The sequence below is a fragment of the Astatotilapia calliptera genome, chromosome 22 (assembly GCF_900246225.1).
Source record: "Astatotilapia calliptera chromosome 22, fAstCal1.2, whole genome shotgun sequence".
Taxonomy (NCBI): domain Eukaryota; kingdom Metazoa; phylum Chordata; class Actinopteri; order Cichliformes; family Cichlidae; genus Astatotilapia; species Astatotilapia calliptera.
Window position 1 is genome coordinate 26,871,335 of NC_039322.1, and position 19,145 is coordinate 26,890,479.

The 19,145-nt window shown below is 39.7% G+C and overlaps 1 protein-coding gene across 1 annotated transcript in view; it reads left to right on the plus strand.

Annotated features, from left to right (window-relative positions):
* fam135b (family with sequence similarity 135 member B) overlaps window positions 1–17,639 on the plus strand; it is a 58,461-nt gene extending 40,822 nt beyond the window's left edge. The window contains exons 12-20 of the mRNA XM_026155682.1: window positions 8–162; window positions 268–2,227; window positions 7,711–7,877; window positions 8,168–8,259; window positions 8,348–8,445; window positions 9,573–9,724; window positions 9,880–9,990; window positions 10,537–10,650; window positions 12,820–17,639. Coding sequence (XP_026011467.1) covers window positions 8–162; window positions 268–2,227; window positions 7,711–7,877; window positions 8,168–8,259; window positions 8,348–8,445; window positions 9,573–9,724; window positions 9,880–9,990; window positions 10,537–10,650; window positions 12,820–13,025 — 3,055 coding nt within the window. The 3' untranslated portion in view covers window positions 13,026–17,639. The remainder of the gene's footprint in view (window positions 1–7; window positions 163–267; window positions 2,228–7,710; window positions 7,878–8,167; window positions 8,260–8,347; window positions 8,446–9,572; window positions 9,725–9,879; window positions 9,991–10,536; window positions 10,651–12,819) is intronic.
* The last annotated feature ends 1,506 nt before the right edge of the window (window positions 17,640–19,145 follow it).

The window sequence follows — 19,145 nt, forward strand, 5'->3', positions numbered from 1 at the left end:
GATTTAGAATCAATAGACACAGCCAGATAGCTGCAGAAGTACGGAGCTCAGACTACTTGACCAAAATGCCTCCTTTACCTGTTGAGTGCCTGGACATCGATGGAGACTGGAACAGCCTGCCTATCATCTTTGAGGACAGATACGTGGAGTCTCCTCAAACACGTACTACAAAATATATATCTTCTGCTACCTGCTATTAACATATCATTACGTATTGTCTCAGGACCAAACTCTTGTTCTACAAACTGAATTTCTTTGTCTTTCCAGAGTACACATCACATGTGCCAATGCCTGCAACTGCTGATGAACAAACCAACTTAGATCTTGCCAAGAGGATTCTCGAAAGCAGCCAAGAAGCCGTATCACCAGCAGTACCCAATGACTCTCTGGGTAGTGAATGCACGGACCTGCCCTTGTATGTCTCGCTCACAGCAGACCAGAATAAGAGCGACACCAGATGTACCCAGAACATCATTCCTACTGAGGGCAGAACTGAACTTTCCGCAGCAGTGAAGGAAAACTTGACGGAAGCAGCAGAAAATCACAACCAAAATAAGGAGAGCTATAGTTCAGGAGAGATCTACGTTGCAAATAAGTCATGTGATCCTTGTAGAGGAGAGGCAATTTTGGCTCCCTCCTCAAGCTTTAGTCCCCTCACAGATTCTGCAGACAACAGTGACAAGTCTTCTCATCCTGTAACAGAAGTAATTGCCCAACTTTGTGATGCCACAAACCACAGCAAAGCAATAGAGAATGAAAACACTGAAGAGCAGCCTGACATTGCCATGCCTTTAAATCACTCAGTGGATGATGAAAGTGAGGATGTCCCTCCTATCAGTGTACCCGCTGGCTGTCCAGTAATACCACTCTTTCCGGGTGAGCTCAGAAAAGAGACGACTCATCGCGGAGGTTTGGTCGGCACCAAGGTCATGAAGCGCTCGTCCTCTGTTATTTCAGACTCTGGTATCGAGAGTGAGCCCAGCTCTGTAGCGTGGCCGGTGGAGGCCGCACTGCGAGGACGACCCCCTCTGGACTTTTCCAGCGAACGGGAGATCCCACAGCAAATAGTGTTAAATCATCCAGTGCACCGCAGCTATCTGGAAGGGCTGCAGATGGAGAGCAACGGCAGCCTTCCAAGTGGAGGTATACAGGCTTCACTTACATCAATTAGCTCTCTGCCCTATGAGGAGGATCAGCATCAGAGGCAGCTAAGCAAGCTGACCAAGTCTGTTTCTGCGCCGCAGATAAGTAGCCCAGAAGATGTAGAGGATGGCCATATGCTGCTCAACCAGGAAACAGATTGCAAGAGCTTAGTACAACATGAAGATTCATGTAGGACAAACTGTTCTTTGTACAGCAACCTGGATTCTGGACAGTCAGAATTATCACCATTAGACATGAGTTCATCATCAAATCCTGGCCATATTGTCAAGGAGAATGGGACCTCTGAAAAGTCAAACTCTCCACAGTACCTGTCAGAGACATACAGGATAAAGTCAGCGTCAAGCAGTGTTTCTGAAGTATTACTTTTACAAGAGTCTGCAGAAAGCCCTCATGTCAAGGAAAGTGCTGTTATTGGCAGCCAGAGGGAGAATACGAACAATCAAACACACATCAGTGGAGTAACCTCAGTGAAGAATATCTTTGTCGTTGAATCGGAAACAGTGCCCTGCAGCTGTGGAAACAAACCATGTGTGCATGAAAGTGCAACAGATCAGGAGAGGATTAACATGGGAGATGAGTGCCAAAGTTTCCATCAGACCCAACTATTCGGGCCTGAGAAACATGAATGTCTAGATCCCTCACAGATACTTATAAAACCTTCATGCTTCAGTGATCTGCCCAACAGTAACAGCACCACTCAGAGGCCAAGTGACCCCTTGGGTGTGACAAACAGAGAGATAGTGTCACCTGCTGATGTAAATGGAGTATCGAGCTGTGAGAAAGCACCTTTGGACTGCCAATCGAAGGCCACCAAGATCCCTAACTCAGGACTAGCCTTTGTGAACAAGAAGATGGTGGAGGTGGTGAACATGTCAGTCTCCTGTGCCCCAACCTGCCTCCCATTTTCATCCGTCCTGAGAGACTCTCCATCTATCAGTGGAATGTCCACTCGTCAGACTACCTCACCTATCACCCATCAGCCTCTGGGCTCCTTCGGTATCATCTCCTCATCTTCACTCAGTCCCCTGAACATGGATGAAGAGACAAATGAACGAATGCTGAAGTGAGTTTTTCTTTTTCCTAACAGGCATTCTACCTCTTTGTATCCCGCTAAGTTTATTAGTACACTTACTACTTACTTTTGTGTTGCTGCTCAATACAAAAAAGATATTTTAAAGTGCAAATCACATCCAATTTACACAGAGTTTTAAGATCTATAAGCATATACAACTTTCTTGTGGTATTTACCAAGCAGTAACCTTTAGAAATGAAAAATTAAATGCATTAGCTAAGCCGGCAGGCCTAGCAATGCTTGCTAGCTTAGCTAATATATAATGTCTCATTGAAATGTGCTCAATTCTCTTTGCACTGCAAAGTAAAATAACTTTTCCCAAAGCAAACAAATAATATATGGGAATATATATGGGAATATGGGAAAAAGCAGAAATACACAAAGAATGATACACATACAATGCCAGTGCTAACAAAGAGACAAGACGTATGCTGCACTTTGGTTTGCAGAACAAGCAAGAGAATCAACAACCGCCTACTTAAAGAAGCACAAGTATATTTTCAATCTGAAGATCTTAAAACTCTGAGGTCTGAGTTGACAACACTGGCAACACCAACTCTAATCCCAACCTAACCATAATCAGTGGGAATTTGTCATATATGTTTTTTTTATGTGTTCCCTCAAGTTCTGGCAATGAGGGAATCAAGAAAAAAAAAATGGACACACTGAAAACTATTCATATTTATTCAAATAAAGGCATCTTTTACCTTTTTCTAAAAACTGTTTTAGGGTAGGACGAGGGTTAGGATTATGGTTACCACCTATGATGACTTTGGCCTAGGGTTAACTGGATGCTTCAAATAAACCTTAAACTTAGTTACCATTAAAATGTGGCATTAAACTGTTGACTTCGGTCAACACTGACCTACTGAGTAGCTGCAAATTTAAACATGTATTAACATAGCTTTGCAAATGTTCTCAGTCCTATGACATCAGTTCTGTTATGCACTTTTAAAGTTCAAGGACCGATGTGATCAATTTCACAAGTTTTGAAGCGCAGTATTTAGCTTAAATGTCTGTATAACTATCTATTAAATATGTACAGTGTGTCTTGTACAACAAAGCTTGAAGACTTTCTTGATTAACACCCACCAAACACGGAAGATGGAAAAGAAAGTTGAGAATATAATGTTTTTGTTCTTTCTAAAGCTCTAGCCAATTAGTGTAAAAGTAAAGTAACCATCCTAGCAGATGTGCATCAAAATCTGTAGACATTTTTTCTGATAAATACTTGCTTGTGTCCAAAACATTGGGCTAGGGTTTGAGACTTGAGGTCATCACTAATGAGAATTTAGATCTCAGGGGGTTATGGTGGGCTGGATTTATGTTCAGGGTTCCTTTCTCAATTGGGTGTCAATAAAAATTTTTTCTAAAATTTAGCTCAATTTCTGAAGGAAAATTTTGTGTTATTTGAGTGTTATCATCATCCACACCAGCTGCAGGAAACAAGGCAGTGATTCTTGAGATAAGGGACAAAACATGTCTGGCAGATAAAACCCCAATTTTGTGGTTAAAAATATGCATACAAGTGTTAACCCAACTGCCTAAAAGACAAACCAAGGCAATGTTTATACAACAAAACTATGATTTTGCATTTTTTATAAATATATATTTATTTTAAATGGTACAGTACATTACCAGTACCTTAAAAATCCATTGTCCAGAAGCAGGTGTGATAATATTAAAATACAGAAAAAAAAATTTAAAGTAATGTAAAATTAAACATCATGGCTCTCGTCACTAAGTATTTAAGTCAATACCTTATATAATATCAAAATATGCAATTGAAACTTTATTTTTAAATATTTTTTAAGTGATTAAAATCGTGTCCAGAGTTTTTGTCAACACCATCAGATTTTTTTAAAAGTACAAAAAATCAGGAATTATTGTGGGTGGCTTACACTCTGAGGACCCCTTTACCACTTCCTGTTTGATACACATGCCATGAGGTCACTGCTGTGATAATTTGTTTGTTTTTATTTCATTTATTGCACACCTTTCTGATAAAACTCTGTGTCACAACCATAGTGCGTCAACACCAAAGTCGATGTAATTAATTATTTTTTTTGTAAAAACAGCCTCATTTAGGTAGATTGTAGAGGCCATCAGCAAATGATGAAAAACAAGATGGCTTCTGTCAGATAAACATGTGTTATGAGAGAAAGTCGGGTATTTTGTCAACACCATCAGATGTCAACACCATCAGGACTTTTGTCTGACCCTTTTTCTAATGGTGTTGACAAATGTCACAAAAGTGTTCTATTCACCATTTATATTAAGTTATTTTTTACTAATATTTCAGTCATATTACTTCTTGTGTGTTTTACTGATATTTCTGCTTCACAGATGTGTCAAATATTATCAAATTTGCCTTATCTTGAATCTCATTGTTTATGTATACATTATTAATCCTGTAGAGGAATGCAGAGGAAAATGCTTAGTCCTCTGCATTTAACCCATTCACTCAGTGATGCAGTGGGCAGCTACCAATCCAGGATAGCCTCTGTTCGTTGGATTTGAACGCCCAACCTTTCAATCATGTGGCATCTACTGAGCTAGCTGTGCCCCGAGAGTTGGTCTTTAAGTGATGATGCTTCCTGCTTCCGGGCCCACACTACTCTTATAGCCTGTTGTGCTGTTAAAATTTTTAATGCTTTTTATCTTGTTCTATTACATCTGAACAAGCCCCTAAAAACAGCCAGTGATCACTGCCAGCCTAACCATCGGGAATCCTCACGTTAACCTTTATCAAGTGGTAAAAAGTTAGCATTCATCCTCCAGCTTCACTGTGTTTATGTTATGCTAACACAGCTGTGTCGCTAGCGATCACGTAGCACATCACTATATACTAGCTAGCCCAACTTCAGTAACCTGACAATAGTCACTGCTGTTTAGTTTTCTGTCTCCCTTTATGTTGGAAGTGGTAGCAGAGCTGGTGTATCATGTTCAGGTGGAAACAAGCAATCTAACTTCTAACTCTGTTAAATTTCATATATTCTGTTTTCATGGATGCCTGGATGTTACACCTGGTAGAGCCACACACTGATCATTTTATTAAAGATGAAAGAATTTAGACAGTTTGTAACTCTCAGTGATGCCGCAGAGTTCCAAAGTCAAAGGAACTCTGAACCATCAAACTTAATGGCCGGATAGCATTTCTATTGCTTAATGCATAATTGTGTTGTGAATATTCATCCTTAATCTGTGAAAAAGCATAAGGTTCAGAAAAATTATAGTAATTACAAAATGGTACATTTCAGGCTAGAATAGCAAAGGTGAACCTGTCAGTAGAGGAACGAAAGAGAAGGAACAGGGATGATCAAAAAAGAAAGAGAGAAAAAATTAACAGCCAGCCTGAGTTGAAGAAAGAGTTTCTCATAAAGGAAAGGGAAAGATGGAGAAATAGAGTGAAAGAGGGAAAAATAAAGAACACCAGTAATCTGAAAGGAAGAGAAAAAAGTCAGAAGAGAAGGTTTTGGAAACAAGCACAGAGACAAAAGGAGAGAAAGTCCAGCAGGGTCTAAACACACAACCACAGAGAACTTTAGGAATCAAGGAGTAGTAGGCAGCTACTTGCTGGTGAACTATTAAGATGTAGAACTTGACATGTGCAAAAGCAGAATTGTTATGATGTGTCTTGTGATATTACAAAGGTTGTTAAGGTTTAATTGTCATTTTGAAAGAAATAATATCTTGTTTTCTACTAGAGTGTCACCACCGTCAGCACCTTGTCAACTCCATAATATGGAGTTTTTGTTTATTTTTCTCTTTTGGAGAACCATATATTTTCCTCCCTCATGATCTTCCAATAAAAATACATAATTTTCACAATAAATGTGTAATTTGCATGCTGCTTAATATGACTGTTTCTTATACAGATTAAATACAAGCTTCTGAAAATATGTATGACTGTAACTCTAACAATAAAAAGCCAAAACAATCTTACTTTTAAATGTGGTATAATTACTTTGAAAACCTATGTGCATAAACAATAGAATAGAGAAGCTGCTAATAAGATAAGATAAGATAAGATAAGATGACCTTTAATAGTCCCACAGGTGGGAAATTTGTTTTGTTACAGCAAAAGTGCAAAGTTATGTAGCAGAAATTAGAAAACACTGGAATGCAATAAAATAAAATACTATATACAATAGAATAAAATAGAATAGAATAAAATAATATATACAACAGAATAAAATAGAATACAAATGCTATTTACAACTGAGTATGAAAAGTAATTGTCAAAATAGCTGCAACAACTTCATTTAAAATATATATTTTTGCATTTCTTTGTGTCTGACGGTGTTGACAAAAACCTTGCACTTCTCCAGCAAAAACATAAATTATTAAAAACTGTTACACCTGGGAGATTGTACCAAAACATGGTGAGACAGACAAAACTTTGTGTAACAATTATATGTAAATGTGTTTTTGAAAAATCAAAAAATATATTTTAGAAAATTAAAACCTGTTTTGTCCCTAATCTCAGGAATCACTGAAGGCCAAAACATGAGGGGTTTACATGGGTTTTGGGAGATGACTCCTGACATCTGGTGCAGTAGCTGGCAGTTACTCATGCTTGGAAAGTCTAGCATAACAAAATGAAACGAGGGCAAATATGAAGCAAGGAAGCCAAAACGAGGTGAAATGCCTCCTGAATGTATTAAGTCACATCAAAGAGTACACAGACAAATCCATCACGATAAGCTGGAAGTACACTAACTTGAATCGGATTGGCTTTGACTTCTGCATGACTGTAATCTGAAACCTGGCAGAATGACAGAGTAATAAAACTTTTGAGCAGCTTACTGGTTAGTCTGAGACTTCTGTTAAGCAACACGGGCTTGCTCAAGAAGTGGGCAGCATGAGCAATGTAAATTCTGAAAATTGAATGTAGGTTGTCTATTATATTTGGGCCACACGGCGAAAGCTGTAGGAGTAATTCACTTTTTGGAAAATGAAACATTCATCAACTTGTCTCTAAGGCAGCGGTAGACAATTAGGTTTTCCCAACGGGCTGCAAGTGAGATACTGGGACTGTTGTGGAGGACTGTCCCAGTAGGCTAGACTCAGTTCTGCTTAATATCAATTTTATCTTTTTATAAGACTACTGGTGCGACCCTCCACATCTCATGTGGCCCCTTGGGGAAATTAATTTGCCACCCCTGCTCTTAGGTCTACATGCCAACCCTAAACTCAGGCCTAAGTTTAAAGCTAGGCAATTATAGTATATAATTTTTAAAAAATATTATTAAACTATTCTCTCCAGTGTTTACAGTCAAGAGTCATAAAAATGAATCATTCTGTCACACATGAAAAAGTAGCCACATTTTGCCCTTTTAAGACTAGATTACAATTAGAACGTATGATGGCTGAGACAGCAAAGGGTTAAAGGCTTAAATCAGCTCATATCTCATTAGCTTAAAATTGTTCAGTATAAGTTTAGTAATATAATATCACATTTTTTTCTCCAGTTTCTACAAAGCCAAAGAGGAGCTGTTCAAAGAGTTGAGCTTCCAGGCCAGCTTGTACAGCGACCTCCCGCTCCTGGCATCAGATCTCCCCTACTTCCCTCCTGAAGAGGATGATGAGGAGTTTGATGACGGCATACACCTGGTGGTGTGCGTCCATGGGCTTGATGGTGAGGCTGCACATTTAAAAAATGTTCTGCTTCGCTGCGATCCAGTTCCACGTCTGCATTGCACTGACACATCCGTAACTTTCTGTACAGCCTTTCATATCATTCCCTATTAGCATTGTAAATGTAATATAGCCTGATAAAGCCCTACAACTTTATTACACTGCACTGTGCAGTCTGTGAATACTAATTCCCTGAAACTCATTTCAGGTTAACTTTTAAATGTTTATCGAACATGCTTAATAAAAGCAGAGCTACAAACTTTGTGTGTCTGTTTCGTCACCTGCTTCTAGGAAACAGTGCTGACCTTCGTCTTGTGAAGACTTTCATAGAGCTGGGATTGCCAGGATCCAGGCTCGACTTCCTCATGTCTGAGAGGAACCAGGTACATTTGACAGTGACGGGAGCAAAACTGTGAAAGTGTGCTTCGAGGCAATTTGCAGAGCGCTGACAGCCTTGCTTTTCTCCCGTAGGCCGACACGTTTGCAGACTTCGACGCCATGACGGACAGGCTGCTGGATGAAATCATTCAGCACATCCAGCTCTACAATCTCACCATAGGCAGGATCAGGTCAGTCGGCCAGGTTTAACACGCTGCAGCGTGCCCATTATTGACACATTTCATTTTGATTGGATATTAAACCTCTTAATATCCACTAGCTTGCTGGTGAACCCCCTAAGGGCAGAGATAGGGTGCAAATACATTCAAGTGACTTTTCAAACAAGCCTGCTTCCAGAAATTAGAATATATCACCCTTCAAGTTGAGTTTGTAGTTTCATTTTGGTCTTACAGTTCCTCTGCTAGAAGATTCTCATGTGGGAAGTCATTTGAGGTTAAGGGAAACCAGTAAAGGACCAGCCTAAGCAGTATTCAGTCCAGTCAGCAGATGGCAGCAGAGACTTGGCTCTGATTCTTCTGTGGAAGTCTTAACTTCGGAGAATGACAGCTCCATCATAATGTATAGACTCAAAATGGATAAGTGGCAGAAAACAGATGAAAAGCTCTTATCATACCGTGCCAATAAGCTTGTGACTTTCACATGATAGACTGCGCTGCTTTATGCAGCACTGTGCTGCCTAGTTCCAATCAAATTAAGCTATTCATCTTCCCGCTTAATTGCCCTCAATGTGACAATTTATTTCTTTGTGAGAGTTTCTGCCCAAGTTTCTTAACTCTCTTTTTATTGTGGCGTATTCTCTGGGGAGCGAGTATCAAAGACAAAAGGCAATGGAGTGCCGCAACAGCATCTGGTTCTTTCCACATTACCTCTATATTTAGTTTGGGAGCAGACAGATGAGAAGGAGCAGGGATGGAGATGAGGGATTGTGGGTAGAGCCGCAACAGTACAGTAATTAAACTAAGTGACAGACATAGCTTGATGAATCTAATATTTCCCACTGCTGGGAAGCTGCTATTAATTCGTGCGGTTTGTCCTCTATGTTCGCATCAATAAGTTGTCATTGCCTTTGAGGATGTTTAAACATTTAGCAAGTTAATGAATTTTCTGTAATCACCGCATGCTGCAGCAGGAATCTCCAAATAGCTTCCGCTGCAACCCGTTCCTGCTTCCAGAGGAATCTACCAAAGCTATCGGGCAGTGTCGTAGGTCAGCAGCGTTGGAGGCATTTTTTTTTTCCCAGCCGCCCACTCATGCTGCAAGTTCCTCTCTCTGAAAGTTGTTTGTCTTCGGCCAACAGCTTCATCGGCCACTCTCTGGGGAACATCATCATCCGCTCGGTGCTGACGAGGCCTCGCTTCCGCTGCTATTTGCCCAAACTGCACACTTTCCTCTCGTTGTCAGGGCCACACTTGGGAACGCTGTACAACAACAGCACACTGGTCAGCACAGGTGAGGCCACGGCTCGTCTCCTGGAAGAAGGCAGAGCGCTGCATGTTTCGCGCCTCTCAGCAGCGTATTGTCTTTTGTCTAAGAATATCATCCATACTGCTCAGCTACTGTGATGCATGTGGAGTCCTGATTCGGTGTGTGTGTGTTTTGCTTAGGTTTGTGGTTAATGCAGAAGCTGAAAAAATCCGGATCATTGCTGCAGCTCACCTTCAGAGATCACGTTGATCCACGGAAAACGTTCCTCTATCTCCTGAGTCAGAAACCAGGTACGGCTTGAAAGCGGCTGAGATCCGAAACAGAGGCTGCGTGTTGACGGCCCCACTTTACAGACTGTTGCTTGAAAGGCAGGCTGTTCAAATATTCATGAAAATGTTGTCATCTTGTCTTTTTTTTGTCAAATTTCTGTACGTGTCAGCTCGCTAACACTCAAACCCCTGCCAGCGAGCTGCAAGAGGCCTGTGAGAGGCCTCCCCACTGTGTGAGTGGAACAAAGCAGTCGTTTGTCACACAGGCTTGAAGAAGATAAGCCTGAAAACGCTTTTTTTCCCCCCTCTCTACAGCTGTGGCAGGCTGACAAAGTGATCCAAACCCTGTCATTGGAAACCCACCAGTGCACTCTCTTAAAAGCACACAGAGAGGAGACTAGAGAGAGAGAGAAAAAAAAAAACACAGCTTTATCGTATCAAGGCCTGTCATTGTGCTTTGTGATTGTACTTTGCATTTTACAACCAATTCAATCCTTTACCCTGTCTTGCCCTCCTTCTCTCTACTCTGTGCTGTCTCCTTTACTTGCGTCTTTCATGTCCTTGTAGGGCTCCAGTTCTTCAAGAACGTTGTGCTAGTGGCGTCTCCGCAGGACCGCTACGTTCCTTTTCACTCTGCCAGAATAGAGATGTGCAAAACTGCTCTCAAAGATAGAACCACAGGTGAACAATCCAGCTGTCATCACTTCAGCTCATATTTGTATTTCAATAGTTTCTATCTGGATATCTGGGCACCTGGGGACCTTGTCGTCCACATTATTTTAGCACACTTGTTTGTTCCTAGAATGACATTTTACATTATTCACGAAAGGAGCGTGCCTCACATAACAGCAGGTAAGACTGTGTCCCCTTCTCTCCTCTAACACTGCAGGTTAATAGGGAAGACTTGGCAGAACAGTGTCATAAAAACAGCAATTACATATTCTGATCGCCTCGGGTTCAGAGTTTGAGTTGGAGTTAGAGTTGATGGTGTCATCGATGACTTAAACGCCAGAAGGTTACTTAGTCACACTTTTTCTCATTTCATGCCATCCCTGTTGAGTTAAAATAAGATATAGGAATGCTTTACTTTTGTTTTACGTATGTCTGGGTCTAGAACACCCACATGCAAAACCTTTTAAGGGCTTCATCAGTGATGAGTCCAGCCTTTGCTCTCAACACTGACCTTATTATTTGGAGAGAAGCAAAAAAAGTACCTCTTTGGAAAATAGCCTCAACAGATTTTTATATGTGTCAGTGAGAATTATTCCTCTCTTTGTCCATGGATTGCCAAGACTTTATGGAATAATGAAAAAAAAATCTTATACCATACATTTAGGGTTGGGGTTATCAGTGGTTATAGATGGTTAGCAGAAGACCTGTAACTGTGCCAGTGTAGGCCAAATACATTCACTGATGTATCATCTTCTAGTTTTATATGTTTCTTAGTCATCCAGGTCAGGGTTTAAAAAAAGAAAGGAACTGGACCGTTCATCCAAGGCTATGTCCACACGTACATGGGTAGTTTTGAAAACGCTGACACCCAGGCTTCTAGACTTCTGATTGGCCAACATTTCGTTTTTAGCGTTTACATGTGGACAGAGTTTTGTTTTGTTTTTTCAAAACGAAAACGGAAAATCTCAGTTTTCAAAAATATCCGTGTGCATGTGGACGTAGCGCAAGAGACTTCTTCAGATTTAAAAACCAAAAGGTGGAGAGTTCAAGGTGGTCTTGAGGGTCGTTGATCCACTATTGATCATGTGAGCTAAGGTGTGAAAACAGGCGCAAGTTGTTAACGTCACCAGGAGTTAAGGGTTAAATCACTGCGAGACCTTAAGGTAACTAGAGGCAAAGTGTGAATACGGGTAAAATGCCTGGAAAGAGATCTCAAGACTGCATGGTAGGTAGCTGATAGCTGGTGTTGTAAGCCACAAGCTCTGTTTAACCCCCACAGGGAGGTAAATACCTGGCACTCTGCACCTTTTGTTTTTAGAAATCAAGAAACCTTGAATGAGAAGTGAAATGTCCTTAAAACATCAAGCCGTCAGCTCTTAAAACATCTACTAGTTTGTATAAAAACCGTTAAGCATGTGGCTAAATATGAATGCATCGCCTGATGACGTCTTTAACAAATTCATTTGCTTTCATTTATAAACCTCTGGACTTTAACAGCTCAGATTTAGCAACTTCTTCTAAATTTCTACCCATATGGAAAACTTAAGTCATACATATCTGTGCAGACACTCTGAACTGATCCTGCCACCCATGTTCCACACATGACATGGTTGGGGGGGTTGGCATGACATTTTTAGTTTTACAGGAGATTAGGCTCTAGGGTGTTGTATGGCAACCAGCCAAGACTCTAGGAAGTCATTGCACTGGGGCAAAAAACAGTCTGGCTCACCAGCACCTGTACATGCCTCATGCAACTTTGGGCAAAAATCCCAGTAAGGGTAAACACTCTGCAATGGCAAAACTTTGCACTCATCAGAGATTTCAAAAAAAGTGGAACGGAAGTATGTTGCAGTAAGTATGCAAATCAGAAAAATTGACAAGAATTATTGTTATTATGGGGTGTATGTTTCATGTTTCTTATTAAGGTCGTTTAGATGGTGGTGATGTTCTGCACTGCGTTATATTTAGAAGCTTTCCTAATTTTATACCCACTCTATCAACATGAAAAAGTAAGTTTCTCCATAGAATATCTGGCATTTGTTGACCAAACAAAAACAGCTGATGAATCACTAATGAATCTAACTGTGGCCCTAAGTTTTAACACTTGAATATGGATAAGACATCATGCACGTAGGAGGACACGCTATTACTTTCCTTTTTTTTTCCCTCGCACTGAAGGGCCCGTGTACACCGAGATGATCAACAACCTCCTGCAGCCACTCGTAGAAGCTAAAGAGTGCCGCCTGATCCGCCAGAATGTGTTCCACGCTCTACCCAACACAGCCAACACGCTGATCGGCCGCGCCGCCCACATCGCCGTCTTGGACTCTGAGCTATTCCTGGAGAAGTTCTTCTTAGTGGCAGGACTCAACTACTTCAAGTAAAGGTGCTCCTACTGCAGGCTTGCTGGACCGATCTGAATGGTGGATAAAGGAGTATAAAGGAAGGGGATGAGGTCATTTTACCCTGTACAATAGATGTAATGTATATATTTCCTGGTATCCAAGAGGCCAGATTTGTATATCCCATTTGTTAGGATGGTTAGCAGCTGTTAATAAAGGATTGGTATATTGTGACTGTTTAAACCGCTAACTCAGAAGTCTGAGTTTGATGTGTAGCCAGTCAAAGCAAAACATCTGACATCGATGACAGGATTGATTGTAGATGTTTTGTCGGCCTTATGAATAACCTCTCAGCCAGAACACTAACAGATGCTAATTGTGGTTTAAAGCATTTACTTTCTTTCCCTTTAGAGTTGGTTTAGAGCCTTTGCTATCGCTGGTTGATTGAATTCTTCTTTAAGGGTTACACTAATGATAGTCTTACACTATCCTTACAAGGCAATAGATGCATAGCATTTATGTCCTTGATTGTACATGAAGTATTTTGTTGTACGAAACATAGATGTTCATTTATACAGAAATGACTATATTGTTTAAAATTATTTATTTTTTACCTGCTTATGTTATTTACAGTGTAAGTAGTCCGTCTACATTTAAGTCTCTGTGTGTAATTATCATCAAATGTGTCAAATGAAAAGTAAAAAGTGTGTTGTCTGTATGTTTATCTGTACATCTCAAAAAATCTTGCTGTCCATGACTAGCTAAGTGTTAGGCTACAACAAACGTTTGCATAGAAGTGTGCAGCAAAGTATATTTGATAAGAAATGATCCTACCTGCTGTGATAGCATTTACTTTGTAATTGTGTTTTTGTACTGACTTAGTAACAGATTAACAAGATTCAGGATTGGACCATTTGCTAAGCCCCACCTCCCCTTAGTTACCATCGTGCCACCTGTCGAGCTTTTCAGCCTCTTAAGGCCCTTATGCAATCTAGAATGATACCCCTCCAACCTGCAGTAATGTTTACATTACTAAAATGTGATGTCAGACCTAAGTAGACAAAAGCAGACCTGTCACTGCTCCTGGATTTTTCAGCGTTAGCTAGCTAACCAATCAAGCTAATCTCAGCTACTTGACTATCATACCTCTGTTTGACTTTGTTGCCTGCAATTTTTCCTTTTTTAAGCTGAATTTAGACATAACATAGCTTTATTTGCATGATTTTTATGACGTTTGCATGACGTTTTGGGTTATGTTGGTTGGGGAAGCCAACATCCCAAAATGTGTTAAACAGCGCACAAAGGAAAAAGTAGTACAAGTTGTGATTAGACGTTTTTATACTGATTCTGTAGACATTTGACCACCAACCATTCATCACCCATTTTAGACATGTGCCAAAAATGGTGACAAGATCAGTTGAAGACTAGACACAAAATCTTAGCGACAGTCTGACCATTACTTTGAAGGTGAGCTTTCTCCCTTTCTGGTTTGTTTTATATCTGCTTGGCTAATAGTGCCGGTAACAGTGTTTGCTGACAAATCTGAAGAACCACAGGAAACATTTGCTGCCAGCCAGTCAAGGCATACATATGTTTCCTTAGCAACAGGTTGTTGTATCATGTCCATTATGGCAGACAAATTTTAGGCAATGTGTGCATGGCATTATATAAAAAGTGAATGTGAATTTGGCATTTGGGATTTTTGGAACAAGAAGTGTATATGTAGATTCATGATGTTTTTGGACTTCTTATATGGTGTGTTTGAAATAAATAACTGCACAGCCATAGTATTTGTCAAATAATGCAAAAAAAAAGAAAAAAAAGAAAAAAGAAATCAGCTCCAAATAAAAGATACTGTATGTGGCTTTAAACATGCATTTCTTCTAATGACCAGAAGGGGGCGACTCCTCTTGTGTCAAAAAGAACTTCTATAGTCAATGGAAAAATTGTCCTTGGCTCTTCTGATCTCTTTTATGGTGTCACAGTGCATGTTTGGTAAATTCTGGTCCTTAGTAGGTTAGTAGGTTATAAAAAAATAGTAAAAGGGTAAAAGCCCTTAGGCCAGGGCTGCTGTGTGGTTGACAAGTGGCTGCTGCATGTGATTGCAGTGCATTCTGGTTCTCCGTCAGTTTCCCCTCTCACATCCGGTTTAAAAACACCAAAGTAGCGACAGTGAAAATGTTCAGCCCTCAGCACAGTACAGCACATTTTCTTCCAAAAGGTAACGTCATATTTATCTAAAGGCAGTCTACAACTTCTTATATGTCACAACCTATAACACAAATTATTCATCTACTTTTGCCCGGACATCTTTGGATGTGGAAGTTGATAGGTTACAATGATGTAAGATGTAAATGCATACAGCTGCAGCTGATGGTAGCACCCAACATTATCATACCCTCCCATACTTTTGTGCCTACTTTTGGTTTTGGAACAAGCCACGGGCAGCGTTTAGTTCTGTTGCTTCACTGGTTTGAACCCCAGCTGGGAATTTTCTGTGTTGAGCTTTCGTGTTCTCCCTGTGAATGAGCAGGTTTTCCTCGGGGTAATCTTCCTCCACAGTCTAAAGTCTAAATTGGCCATGCATGTGATGTATAGATAAAATATTTAAACTGCATCGAGTAAAGCACTCTATGAATGTATGTTTAAGTGTGGCTTGGAGTCAAAAGCACTTTGATTTATCAACAAAGCTAGAAAAGCACTGTATAAATGCCCACACACTTAAACATGCAGAAATCCATAGCTTGACAGGCTTCTTGTGCCTAAACGAGTTGCTACGATGGAGCGATAGCTAACCGGGGGAGAGGTTTAGCAAACAATTTTTCCTTTGACGTGATGAATATTTAACAATCTAACAATCATGAAGCAATTTTATGGAATTACTGCTATAAAATATAAAATTATATACAACTACTAGTAGTTGTAGCCTCTAGTTAATCAGTTCTTTTGATAATGCGTCTTGAATCTCGAATGACAGGCGGTAAACAGGCTTGCTGGTATAATCAACGGCAGATTTGATGTGCATGCATGTGACAAAGATTTGCCATTCATGACTGTACGATACAATAGACTATTGTGGTCTAATGAGGATCTATTTTCTAATTAGCCATGTAAAGCTGTAGATTAAAACCCTTTGAAATGCATTGCTTTTTTTTTTTTAAATTGGTGTAAATCAGGGTGTCATTGCTTTTGTTATCCTGGATGATTCTGTGTAATACTGACACACTGCCAAGATTCTCCCCCGCACACTGTCTACGCAATGTGATGCATGATGATAGCAGGGAACCGCTGTGCAAGCAGTCGAATGTTCTCTTGAACATGTAACATGCCGTGTTGTGATCTCATCAGCTTTTCCCACATCCTTGGCTGTCAGATGCAAAGTGTTGTTTTCTAGCATCCTGGCGAGGATTGTTTCCTCACCGCCGTGCTGTTCATCAGACAGTGTTTACATATTCTGATATTAGAGAACTGTCACACACGTCTCATTTCCAGCTGTAGTTATGCGTCTGCTGCATATGTAGTTATATACAGACAGAGAGATATATTTTAACCTTTGCACTGGTTTGAAGTGCACTTTATTGAAAACCTTGGATCAACTTCCACTAGCTTTACAAACTACAAACAGCTATTTTTCTTTCTTTTTTAGATCTGAAGGTCACGTCCTGTTCTCATTGTAAAAACTAACCTCACCTGTCTGTCTTGGCTGTACAAGCATTGTTTTTTGTTCAAAGCGTGCTGTCTCAAAGAACGACCGGTGACACGGCAAAGTGCTTTTTTTCCCCGTGTGGAAGCTGCTGCTCTGTCACTGTGATCGACTCTAACCAAATGGGTTCCTTAAGGACGACGGTTCTCAAAGACCCGCTAAGCAAAGCTGCGCAAGCAGTCTGCTGGAGCTGCCATGTATCATGCACCAAAAACACACATACTGTACATGGCTGAGGCTTAAGCTTGTTTGCTTTTCCTTTGTGTGTGTTTACTCAAAGGAGTCGGCAGGAATCAATGGAGGGGAAAAGTGATGGAGAGGTATTGAGATTGACCCCTTCAAGGGCAAACAGAGGTATGAAATTGCTTTATGAGATGGATGGCTGTCCTGCAAAAGGTTTCATTTGAAGGTTTCATCAGAAAGAATTGTATTTACGTCACTCTTAGCTCTCTTTTTTACCAAATATTTATTGGCTGTTAACTGTACATTTATGTTGTTGAGTAAATTCTATAAACCCAACACTTGACTGACTTGAACCATTTTGTATTTGACTTTTTAGAGAGCCTTGTTTATGTGTAGCACATGGAGGTGTGTATGGAAACTGTGTTATATGTCTGTGAAAGCTCATCTGTCTTCGCTGTCCCTATTATTTTGGACCCTCCATTTGTTTGATCTGATTATAAAAATGTTTCATGTCCCTCAAAGAATCATTAATTTATTTCATTCTGCATTTCTTTTGCTGAATGTACAACATGTAAAGTATAAAACAAATACTACTTCATCTGTGCCAATACTACTATAATATTTTTCTATGTTGCTGACTGTACTGTACGCATTCCTTAGTAGCTTGTGTTCAATGTAGAAATAGAAATATAATTATATGCAGTATATAGCATAATATTGTTATAACATATATGAAAAAAATAAATGACAAATGTTCTTTTGCATAATTATTTTGTTCGTGAGCCTCAGTTCTATATTGATGTTAACTCTCTCAGTTTGAATGATGATTCCAACCTGAACCCAAAACAAAAAAAAAGAATCTTTCTACCTGATAAACACTAAAAATGGACATTTTTCTTTCTTAAAAGTACAGAGTTAGCATAAGGTTAGGATTATCATTAATAATGCCTTAGATCTCAGAGGATTAGCCACTTAACACTGCGAACAACTAGACATGGAGCACATGTGCAAGAGTCGTTGCGGTCACAAAACCTCAGCATTCATGTGGACCATTGTGTTCACTGTCTTATAATGAAACTCATGTCACTCATACCTGATTTGATCCTAGCGTACTTGAGGACACAGAAAGTACAATCAAGGCCACAGCAAATCCAGCATGTCCAAATTAACACTGTCAGATTTGATTTCAACACTATTAGAGTGTCTATATGGGTCCACACCAGAGAGTGTTAATTTAACTCTTTTTGGAGAGTTGGTAAGTTAACTCTGATTTAGTGTTAAACACCAAATCTGTCTGGAGTTGATAATTTAACACTTACTAATGCTAACTAGGTGTTAAGAGTTTATATATTAACTCTCAAAGAGTATTTTAGTTTAACTACGTAAGAGTTATCTTCTAATTAATTCTAAAAAGCGGGAATTTTCCTGTTCTGAACCTCTAGAAATTTCTTTTGGAAATAAACATTTACTAAAAAGACACAATGGTTTTTGAAAAACATTTATTCTGAACTGTGCACCACAATTTCAAAACATTTTCTGAAAGATGTAACAGTATACATGTTCTCACTTTCATTAGAATTTTGTTTATCAAAGGTCTGACATGGTAAATGCAAATAACAGCATTCTCATCAGTTATTTCTTCAATACAATATGCATGTCCTTCATTCATCACTTTGTGGAACTTCAACGCACTTCTGCTCTCCCCCACATTCCATCTTCACAAGCATATCCTATGTGGAGATTGAAAAAATAATAATTAGTTGACACTAATTAATGGCACAAATAATCCGGTAATCAATTGCAGCACAGTAAAAAAAAAAAAAAAAGGAATCCTCTTTGAGCCATTACTTGTGTAAAGTATTTTCCCAAAAGACAAGGACACAAGCAACAGGTAATACTGAACTAAATGTAAAACCTCAACCTTTTTCATTTTTACCTAAACCGTGTGCGCAAAACTCTGGAGGGATCTATGCTAACGTAGAACCCAGTCAGGACGTCAGCTACTGCTGTTTGCTCGTTTTTTTTGTTTTTTTTATGGGCGATCGTTTTCAGGCTTCAAGTAGCACCAATATACCAACATTTCACATTCTAGACATTGTTTTAGGTGTATTTGACCAAAAATGTGACTGAAAACTCACATGCAAGCTTTTTTTCAAGGCTAGCTAAAACAGAATATTATGCTATCACCGAGCAACATGGCTAATGCCTTTCACACAGCTTTGTCTCAACTCCAAAGAGCCACAGAAGTAAAAGCTAATAATAATAATTGAAACAAT